This window comes from Jaculus jaculus, chromosome 11 (genome assembly GCF_020740685.1).
Source record: "Jaculus jaculus isolate mJacJac1 chromosome 11, mJacJac1.mat.Y.cur, whole genome shotgun sequence".
Taxonomy (NCBI): domain Eukaryota; kingdom Metazoa; phylum Chordata; class Mammalia; order Rodentia; family Dipodidae; genus Jaculus; species Jaculus jaculus.
Genome location: NC_059112.1, coordinates 37,783,736 through 37,794,663, shown reverse-complemented (window position 1 = coordinate 37,794,663; position 10,928 = coordinate 37,783,736). Strand labels below are relative to the sequence as shown.

General features: G+C 42.6%; 1 protein-coding gene across 1 annotated transcript in view; it reads left to right on the top strand.

Annotated features, from left to right (window-relative positions):
* The first annotated feature begins 852 nt into the window (after positions 1-852).
* Stim2 (stromal interaction molecule 2) overlaps positions 853-10,928 on the top strand; it is a 180,406-nt gene continuing 170,330 nt past the window's right edge. Inside the window, exon 1 of the mRNA XM_004656103.2 lies at positions 853-1,392. Coding sequence (XP_004656160.2) covers positions 984-1,392 — 409 coding nt within the window. The 5' untranslated portion in view covers positions 853-983. The remainder of the gene's footprint in view (positions 1,393-10,928) is intronic.

Sequence of the window (10,928 nt, the reverse complement as noted above, 5' to 3'; positions counted from 1 at the left end):
CTGACCCAGACTGTGGGAAGGGGCGAGAATAGTGACGACTGCAGGTCAACTCTGCACCCAGGGGAAGGAAGCTAGAGCCAGCTTTCCCGTTTCCTTTCAGTGCATCCCAGTCATTAACGTTTCAGGGCTGGAGTTTTCTCATGGGTACCATGGCGATGCTAAGGACGAGCTACATGCTATGTCAGTGTGTAGGAGCCATGCCAAGCGCGCGGGCACGGAGGAATGCTTTGTTAAAGTGTTTGACGAGTAAATAAAACTCTACCCTATGCCAACCTCCATTCTGCAGAGCGGCTAAGGGCAAGCCCCACCTCCGACGAAGTGGTGGGCACGGCCCGGTTTTCTCTTAGTGCATGACTTTTTCTGACCCATGCAAGTCCTTTTTGCTGCTTTCTCCACAGCAATAAGTCGCCCGAACAATCTGGGATGTCCACACACTTTCTCTTGGGCCCCGGGGGTCGACCCTCACCCCAGCCGCGTAAACCCGGTGGAGGACTTCTCACTCCACTCCTCTTCCCGGGGCTCGGGCAGCCGCATTAGAACCGTCCGCGGTGGCACGCCCACGTGCGCGGCCACGCCCTCGGGAGGGGAGGGGGGAGAGAGGCGGGTTCCGGAGCGCCGCGCACGCGCGGTGCCGCAGCTCCGGCAGCACTGCGCCTGCGCGCTGGAGCGGCCGCGGGAGGCGGGGGATCGGTATGCGAGTGGCGTGTGTGAGGGGAGGAGGGAGGCCGCGAGCGAGGGAGGCGTCCCGGCCCAGCGTGGTACTACGACGAGCGCGGGCCGGAGGGGGCGGGGGGATGCGCCGCGGCGGCGGCGGTGGCGGCGGCGGCGGCGGCGACGCGGGCGCTGGGCTGGTGCTTAGCCAGAGCAGCGAGCGGATCCCGGTGTGCCCGCGGCAGCTGCGCGGGTGTCGCGCGCGGCCCGAGGACGCCAAGCCTTGTCGCTCTCCCCCGCACACTTCTTTTTTTTCAAAATAACCGGAACCAATGAACGACCGTGGGACCCGAGCTCCGGAGGCCGCCGCTGCGGAGGGGACCAGGCTGGAGCACGGCGGGAAGCCGCGTCCCAGGCTACCGGAGCCGCCTGGGGAGTCTCCGGCCGTGGCCGTGGCGGCGCCGGCGCCTCGCGGAACGGACGGGTGGCCGGCGGCCCGGGCGCCTCCGCGCGCTCTTCCCGCTCCTCCTCCTCATCCCGCCGCGACGCCCGGCCCGGCCGCGAGCTCGCTTCCCCGGCGGCGCTGGGCTGCGCTGCTGCTGTTCGGGCTGTTGGTGGCCGGAGCGGCGGACGGATGCCATCTGGTACCGAAACACCTCTGCGGCCGACAGGCCACCGGCTCGGCCGGAGCCGCCGCCTCTGCTTCCGCGGCGGTGGGCGACCGCCCGGCGCTCTTGACAGGTGAGGGCCGGCGCGGGCGGCGGGGCGGCGGGTTCGTGGCCCCGGCAGGTCCCGGGGCGCGGCGGGTGAGCCGCTCGCTCCTCGACGACCCCGAACCGATGTGGGATGCGGAACTTGGGCTCCTGGACGCCGGCGTCCTGGCCGCTGATCGGTGGCCATTCCCTCGCTTCGGAAGTCTTTTTCTTTTTTCTTTTTTCACCCGACACCTCGCCCTCGACGGCATTAGCCTCCCCGCCCTTCGGTTGTAACCTCCGCTCTTCCCAGCTGAGCAATGCGGTGGTTTCTCTTTCGTGTCGCAGAAGGGCTACCGGGGTCTGTCTGCAGGGTGCTGGGCGACTTTCCCCTTTTCCTCTAAAGCTGCTGGAGGCGGCGGCGGCGGCGGCAGCAGCAGCAGCAATGCGGTACTCCGCGGCCTCGGAGCTGCTTTTTGCAAAGGCAGCTGGCCTGTAGGCTCACAGGGTGGGAACCCCGCTGAGCACCGCGTCCCTGGGGGGAAGCTGCTGCAGGATTCTTTGACTCTCACCACCTAAGTGGCATTAGCGGTTGCCTTAGTATGAAGGGACATCCGAATCTACTGTGTGTTTGAGGGGTGGAAGGGAGGGCGTTTTAAGGGATGGAAAGTATTTGCTACTGAAAGCATCCCTGGATGAGAAGGTACAGAAGGCTCATCAGGTAACCAGAAACACACCTGAAATTTACCAACTGCAGGATATTTGTGACGTGTGTTTGAGCAGTGCAGTTCTGATCCACTGCACTAGCTTTTTTTTAAATCTTAAATATAGAAGGTTCTGGCGCATACTGAAGCGGGTATGTTGGGTAAGGTTAAGTAGAAAATTGTATCTTTTTAAAGCCTTCATTGTGTTGTCTTATATAACTGAACTGTTGTGGCTTCAGCAGTGATGTAAAGATCCTGGAATGATTTGCTTGGAGCTAAAGTAACTCATTTCTCTTAGTACTCACTTTATTTCAAAGTACATCTGTAGGTTTTCTGCAGGAAAAGCAAGATTGGAGAGGAAAAAAGTAAAGGGGGGGGACAAGATGACCCATCATTTGTTAACTAAAGTGATAGTCCAACAGGCGTCTGGAAGTCACTAGCAGCTGCTCTGGAAAGTGCTCAGGAGCTATATTCTTCAGATCCAAGCATTTAATCTCTGAGTTCTTTGACAGGATATTTACTCTTCTAGAGAGGAGAAAGTTTAGTAAACTTTGTCAGGCACTGTGGAAGTTGTAACACATAGAATTTAGTGACCAGCATATTGAGCGTAGCCAGAAACACCAAACCCTGTGAAACGGAAGTTGAAACAGCAAACCTGTCACTGGTTATGGATCAAAGATTATAGAATATCAGTGTTCTGAGCAGTCAGTAGTAGTCTGGAAGATAGATTGGATAGTTTCAGGCTTGAATAATTTTTATTTTTCAATGTAAATGTGGCAGATAATGTGGTAAAGAGTAGTGTTAACGTAGTAAAATAGAGTTATAGGTTGAGGGTTATTTAATGCCTCATGTTGGGAGTGGACTAGAACTTTTTTTGCTTCCAGAAGCTATAGGTCTATAGCTCTTGGTCTTGGGGGCAGAAATTTTGATTAACAAAAATTTCATAATGCTTTATCAAATGTAATTGGTAGAAAGGCAAACGATTCAGAATTTTGGCATTTATTAACTTAATTATATTTAATACTACACACATTCTATAAACAAAATTACCTCACATGGAATTTTAGTAATCTGTAATCCTTAAGGTTTAAGTTTCTCTGTAGTTATTAATAGCATTGCGAAAAAGATAAGGTGATTTTTATTGGGAAAAATCTGATACACCAAACAAAATGAATTTATGCTAAATTTTTGTTAATCCTGGAATTACTTCTGTTGGTTTTAATTCTTTGTTTTTTGTTACAATTCTGATTTTGACAAGTTAAACATTTCCATTTAAAGTTTAGAATTGTAAAGCTATAGTGTGTCCAAGTTAAATTGCAGTGATTTCAATAAACTTACATAAATATAGTCAGTAGGACAAATATCTTGGAAAAAGTAGATTGAAAAACTTCATAAAATTAAAACATTGGAAATTGCTTTGAATTCATGGATTTTACAAGACCATTGTCGATATTTTAGACTATGTGAATAACTAATGGTTCCATTTGTCATGCTAAGTCCAGAACATCATATATCAGTGTTGTTTTACACTTGAGGAAGAACTTCAGACAAACATAAAATGCTCCCAATTTACATGCTAGTTGTCAATAGTGGATAGAGTAGACCATCAAATAATAGGGAACTACACTTTGTGAATTTGGAACAACTGAAAATTTTTGAAAGAATGCTTAAGAGTAGAATTTTTCTTTTTGTCGTCTTATTAATGCTGTTATTTAATTATCAGTATTTTTTTCAAAATAGCTACCTATTTTTGTTTGTTTGTTTATTTTTATTTATTTGCGAGCGACAGAGAGAGAGAGAGAGAGAGAGAGAGAGAGAGCGAGCGTGAGCGAGCGCGGGGCAGAGAGTAAGAGAGAGAATGGGCGCGCCAGCCATTGCAAATGAACTCCAGATGCGTGCCCCCCTTTGTGCATCTGGCTAACGTGGGTCCTGGGGAATCAAGCCTCGAACCAGGGTCCTTAGGCTTCACAGGCAAGCGCTTAATCGCTAAGCCATGTCTCGAGTCCCAGTATTCTTAATAGTTCTGTAAAATGACAGTTAAATCACTTTCTGTTTTCCTCTCCAGATTGGTAGCTTTAATACTTACATTAGGACCTTTCTCTGGTTTGCTAATTAAATCTAGAAAAATTCTTTTTCACTGAAATTTGCCATGTAAGGGTTCCCGTTTAGTGTATTTTAAGAATAAATTGCCTTTCAATCTGACTTGTGCTTAGTTTTGAGAGCACCCCAAAAAATGTGCTTACAGACAATGGCAAACCATCCAAACATATTGTCATAATAAAGAAGTGCTCATAATTTCTTTTTTATATTACCCTTCCAGAATTCAGTGGGTAAATGTTCTGATTATGTAGAACCAAAATTTTTTATGTTGCATAGTAAAATTTTAAGTTTGATGTATTGTTATTGCTAGCCATGGGGTGCATGATCTACTGGTATCCACTGAGTTTATTCTGAAGGATTGAAAATTAGGTATGATCTTTGTTTAAAACATTGCCTTCTTTGCTACTTTTCTTGAGACTATCAGGAACTGTTGGTCTTTGGTGAGGATCTCATATCACAGGAAAAGTCATATGGACCCTTTGGAAATGTAGGTTTAAGATTTAGCTTACTTTGCTACAAAAAGGAAGACCCATATAGGGATAATTTGCTTATGACTCGATTTGTGGTTGGATACTCCATGTTATGTTGTGTTTAGATTAAATTATTTTTCTCAGGTATTAAGCATTTTACTTATTGATATGTCATTGCTAAATTGTGAGTACTTTTAATATGATGTTTGGAGACCTGAATTATGCATGTGTAGATCTAAAGTATAAGCAGTTTAAGCATATGTTAAAAATTACAATTAATAATGACTGGCAAGCTATTTCTGATATTCATTAGTGTTTGGTCTGTGCTGAGAACTAATGAAACTTTTTTCAGACTTGATCAAGTTTCATCAACCAAACAGTAATTAAGTATGTGCAAGATATAGCAAACTAGGAATGTGAAAGAATACAGAAGAGGAAGGCTCGAGTCTGCACATTGGGAATTCATACTAGCATGGGCAGGTGATAACAGGTACAGTAACTAAACTGTTACCAGGTGTCAGTACTAGACTAAGTACTTTACATAAAACGTGTTTTGATTCTGAGACTGTTAGGTACCTGCTCTTTTTTTATTCAAGATCGTAATTTTATTTATTTTAACTTTTTTTTTTTTAAGATTTAAAAGAGGAGTTACGGCTTAGTTGTTAGGGCACTTGTCTGCAAAGCCTACTGACCCCAGGTTTGATTCCCCAGTACCCATGTAAAGCCAAATATGAAGTGTCCCATGCATATGAAGTCATTAGTAGTGGCTGGAGGACCTGGCGTGCCCATTCTCTCCTCTCTGCTTGCAAATAAATATAATTATTAAAAAAAAAAGATATGCTGGGTGTGGTGGATCACACCTTTAATCCCAGTGCTCATCAGGAGGGAGAGGTAGCAGGATCACTGTAAATTTGAGACTACATAGTAAATTCCAGGTAAGTGGGCTAAAGTGAGATCCTACCTTGAAAAACCAAACCAAACAAAACAAAACAAACAACCAAAACAACAACAATAAAAAACCAAAAATGACTTTAGAGAGGCTTTATTATATTAAGGGAAGGAAAGAGAATAAAGTAGAGAGAGCTCTGCTATGTGGAAGGCAGAAGTGGGTAGGGAGCCCATGTGGGATGAGGGGCTTACTAGAGTAGGGACCTGGAGGTCAGGACAGCCAATAAGACTAAAACTTTTTTTTTTTTTTTTGAGATAGGGTCCTACTCTAGCCCAGGCTGACCTGGAATTCACCATGTAGTCTCAGGCTTGCCTAAACTCACAGTGATCCTCCTGTCTGCCTCCATAGTGCCAGTATTAAAGACATGTACCACCATTCCTGGCTAGATAAAACCTTTTTTTTTATTTTTTCATTTTTTTTAAGTTGGGCTGGAGAGATGGCTTAGCAGTTAAGGCTTGCCTGCAAAGCAAAGAACCCATGTTTGATTCCCCAGTACTGATGTAAAGCTGGATGCACAAGGTGGCACAATACATCTGGAGGCCTCTTTCTCTTCTCTCCTCTTTCTCAAATAAACAAAATGTTTTTTAAATTAATTTATTTTTTAATTTTTGAGGGGGGAGGAAATGGGGAAGAGAAAGAGGCAGCTATGAACTCCAGTTTGATTCCTCAGTACCCATGTACAGCAGAGTTTGTAGTGGCTAGAGGCCCTGGTGCATCCATTCTCTCTACCTGCTCTCTCTCAAATAAATAATGTACTTAAAAAATATTTCAGGGCTGAAAAGATGGCTTAGCAGTTAAGGCACTTGCTCTCAAAGTCAAAGGGCCCAGGTTTGATTTCCCAGGACCCATGTAAAGCCAGATGCATAGTGGCACATGCTTCTGAAGTTCATTTGCAGTGGCTATAGGCCTTGATGGATCCATTCTCTCTCTTTTTCTCTTTTGGGTTTGATGGCACACTTCTTTAGTCCTAGTACCCGGGAGGCTGAGGTAGAATCACTGTGAGTTCGAAGACAGCTGGAGAACTGCTTCCAGACAGATCACAAGGCAGAGACCTGGGGAAGAATAGCCTACTCTTACAAAAAACTGATGGCCTGTGATCTCAAAGAATTTGCTGAAGGTCATACCTACTAGGAAGCAGAGTTAGAGGTTGACCTGGATTTCTATGCTTTTAGCGTTTTGATTTTTTTTTTAAGCTCTATGCTGCGTATAACCTTACTTATCAAACTAAATATGAGAAAGACTTGGATCAGCACAGTGATGGAGAACAAACTGCTGTGGAAAAGAAGAACTTGCTGTAGGGTACTTTGGTAGGAATTGAGAGACCCTGGTGGATAGATTTCCTGTGGAGGTGAATGAAACTTTCTAAGGAGAGGCATATGTGAGAGTAAGGAGAAAGTTAATTGTTGTCTTCAGAGTTTTTATGCCTTGAGTGTATGTAGCGTAGTGAGAAGTGAAAGGAGACAAGCTTGGGTCCAAATCACCGAGGCACTTCAATGTTCCCAAGTGTTTTTGATACCTATGGAAGTGTCAGCACTTCTAAACTGGGCCATGTGCTGCGGAGTATGGGTAGTCATAGTAAAAACAGGGTAACTTTTCTTGACTTACAGATTCTGCTACATTAGTTGGGAAACAAACATTAAAAATTGATAATTTAAAACATTTCAAAAGTATTGTGCACATGTTCTGGAGAATATAAATTTAATTTTTTAAAGATACACAGAGCTTTTGAGTAAACTCTTAGAATTCAAAATCTGTTGTCCTGCCACTAAGGGGCAAGGGACACTATGGTTATTTGAACATGAGCCTGAGACATGAGCTGTGTTTGATGAAGTTAATTCTGGGTGGATGGAAGTGAGCAGATGATAGAGGTAAAAGAGCTCATCAGAAACTGTAGAAATAGAGGATTGAGAATTTCATTTATGTAGTGGCTATAAAAATGTGTAGAAGAAATTGTATAAAATTTGTTTTATTCTTAGAAAGGAGTTAGAAAGGAGTCTGGCTATTTATAAGTCTAAGACATATGAATTATCTTTTAATTTTAAACAATTAGAGTTTCTAAATATATGTCTTGGAAAAGCCCAAGAAGAAACACAGTTATCACTTTTATTTCAGAGAGGCCCATTTATCACCATATTAGGTTACTTTTATATGAGTGAGCATAGGTGATGATTTACAAAGTTAAAAACAAAACAATTGTAAATATATTTTCCAGCTGTTTGGTAAATAAATTCAAAACACTAATAGCCAAAGACAATAATATATTTGCAAGATCAAGTCTTAAGGATTCTGTATTTATTTTTAATTAAATTGTTTTTGAGGTAGGGTCTCACTTTTTAATTTATTTTATCTTTATTTGTTTAAGAGAGAGAGAGGCAGATAGAAATTAAAAAGAATGGGCATGCCAAGGTCTCCAGCCACTGCAATCATACTCTAGATACATGTGCTACCTTGTGCATCTGGCTTATGTGGGACCTGGGGAATTGAACATGGGTCCTTAGACTTTGTTGGCAAGTGCCTTAACTGCTAAACCATCTCTGTAGCCCTAGCAGTTTGTGTATATGCACATGTGTGGGCACACCAGGGTCTCCTGCCACTGCAAATGAATGCCAGGTACTTGCGCCATGTTTTTTCATTTAGCTTTATGTGGATAATTGAATTCCTGTCAGCTGGCCTTGCAAGCAACCACCTTTAGCCCCTGAGCCATTTTCCCAGCCCTATATTTAAATATCTCTATGTATTTCCTAGTAAAGAAAACTGTTTTCAGCTTGAGCTGAGTTAGACCTTTCAATCTACCTCCAATTTCTTCTGTGAATAAGTCTGACATACTGTTTGTTTCAAAATTAACTTTTGAGTTTACTATGTGAAATTCAGGCTTGCTCTGTAGGTGATAATTGCTAATGCTAAATGTAAGTGGATTGCTCTTTCCCTTATCCATCTAGGTCTAATTTATATTAGCAGGTAGTTGGTCTTTCTTGACATTTTCTGCTCCTACTTTCAGTAAAGCTTTTCCTTTCACTAGTGTCTTTGTTGTTGGTAGGAAGGATAGTTCTCTCCTAAATCACAGTTCTCAATCTTGTGTTCTTCTAGCTGAACACTTCCTCCTCAGAGAACTTCATTACTAGGAAAGTTCTGAGGTGGGGGTAGGGAACCCCAAGCCAATGATTGATTTGATTTGGCTTTATTTCATTTGGCCTTTGAAGTGCTCCTGCACCATCATCATGGCTGCATTCTTGAGGATCAGTTTTTGTTAGGCTTTGTCAACTATATTATTTTAAGTGAAATGACATTAGGTTTAAGACTAAAAGGGATAGATTCCTTAACAGTGGTGGTGAGTATTTGCAAGAACAGTTTACTTGGACTCACAGTGAAAGGCCTTCTTCAAGTGTTTCTTCTTGCATGTGTGCGTTATAGATCTCGGCCTTTTAGCAGGGTGCTGCTGCTTTTCCTGTGGTCAAGAGCTTCTCTTTCTCAGCTTTTCTCATTGATTTTCTTAAACTTGCCATTTTATGAAAGTGGAGCACTTTCTGTTATGTTTTTAACGGTTACTTGAATTAAGGGCTGGGTTTTTACTTTTAAAATTCTCAGGGGGAATACTTTATGGGATTACTGAACACTAAACAGCGTCATGAAAATCCCTGTAGTAAAGAAGGTAATTTGTAGTTCAGTGAGTATTAATAAGTAAAATCAGCTTTTAAATACTTACTTGAAGTTTAGCTCAGGCTGATCTTGAACTCTACATTCTTCTCCCACTACACTTCCCTTCAGTTTCCCAATGCTGGGATTACTGTACTATTGTGCAACCATGCCCAGTCTTTACTTGAAATTTTTATCTGCTACTTAATGTACTTCTATTTCACAGATCCAGGTTTTTCCTCTTTTCTTGTCACTACTGTTTGTTTTTCTTTCTAAAAACACCCTAAGTTGAATAATTAGGTAATCTTAATGTCCCTTCTTTATCCTCCACCAATAAACTTTTGACTTTTCCATTACTGATAAATTTTCTCTTTTCCCACTGTCTTAAATCATTGCCATCTTTGAGCCCTTTGTCTGACACACTTCTTTTTCAATTTTAAAACTTTTGGACAACTTCCATACAAACACACAGTATACCGTGATCATAATTCCCTTCCATGATCATCCTTTGTTTTCTCTTCCCTATCCCCACTCCACTGACTCCCTTCTTTCCAGCTCACGCATGTTCTTCCTATTTCTTTCTTCTGGCTATCAGTTTACAAACCTTTAAGACTACAGAGGAGGTGGCTCAGCAGTTACAGGTACTATCTTTTTGTATTTTTCGAGGTAGGTCTCTCTCTCTTTTCAGGCTAACCTGGAATTCACTATGTAGTCTCAGGGAGGCCTCAAACTCACAGCAATCCTCCCTCTGCTCCTGAGTGCTGGGATTAAAGGCGTGAGCCACCATACCCAGTTTAAAGACACTTTCTTGCAAAGTCAGATTGCCTACAGTTCAATTCACAGATATGTATTCAGGTTTTAGATCTGTTAGAGTGTGTCTAAGCAAGAATGAGGGTTAAAGTCAAGTTTTGGTGAATATGTATGTGTATGTGTATAGTTTAAGAATATTATTTAGTTACTGTTTTTGTGGTAGCCATCACTTGAGGAGCTAGGTATGATTGGGACTCAAAAGATTGCTCAGTGGTTAAAGGGACTTGCTTGTAAAGCCTGCTGGTTCATTTCCCTAGTATTCATGTAAATCCAGATGCACAAAGTGGCATATATGTCTGGAGTTCGTTTGCTGTGGAAGAGGCCCTGGAGCTCCCAATCTGTCTCAAATAAATAAAAGTATTGTTTAAAAAAAGATGCTGAAATTGACATTGAAACAATTTTAGGAACAATATAAACCTGTAACTTGCCTGGAGCACATTCACATAAAGTTTGTTACTTACCTACTTGCATTCCTACATTTGCTAACTACACCTTTTAGAGATATCTTCACTTCCATGTTCTTTTCAGTATTATTCAGAGTAGCCAAGATGTTAAGCAACTTAAATGTGTGTTGATGGATGAATGGTTGAAGAAAATGACCCACAGATATATAAAGTAGAATATTATTCAATCTTAAGAAAGAAGGAGATTCTGTCATTTGTGACCACACAGATGACCCTGGTCAACATTATGCTAAATAAAGTAAACCAATAATAGAATGACAGTTACTGCATGATCTTATGTGGAATCCTAACATGTCAAACTCGAGAGTAGAATAGCGGTTACCATGGCTGGAAGGCAGGGCAATAGAGGATGATGTTGGGCAAGGGATGCAATGTTTCAGATATGCAAGATAAATTTTGGAGATGTAATCAACACCACTGTGACTATAATTGACAGTACAGTATACTTGAAATTT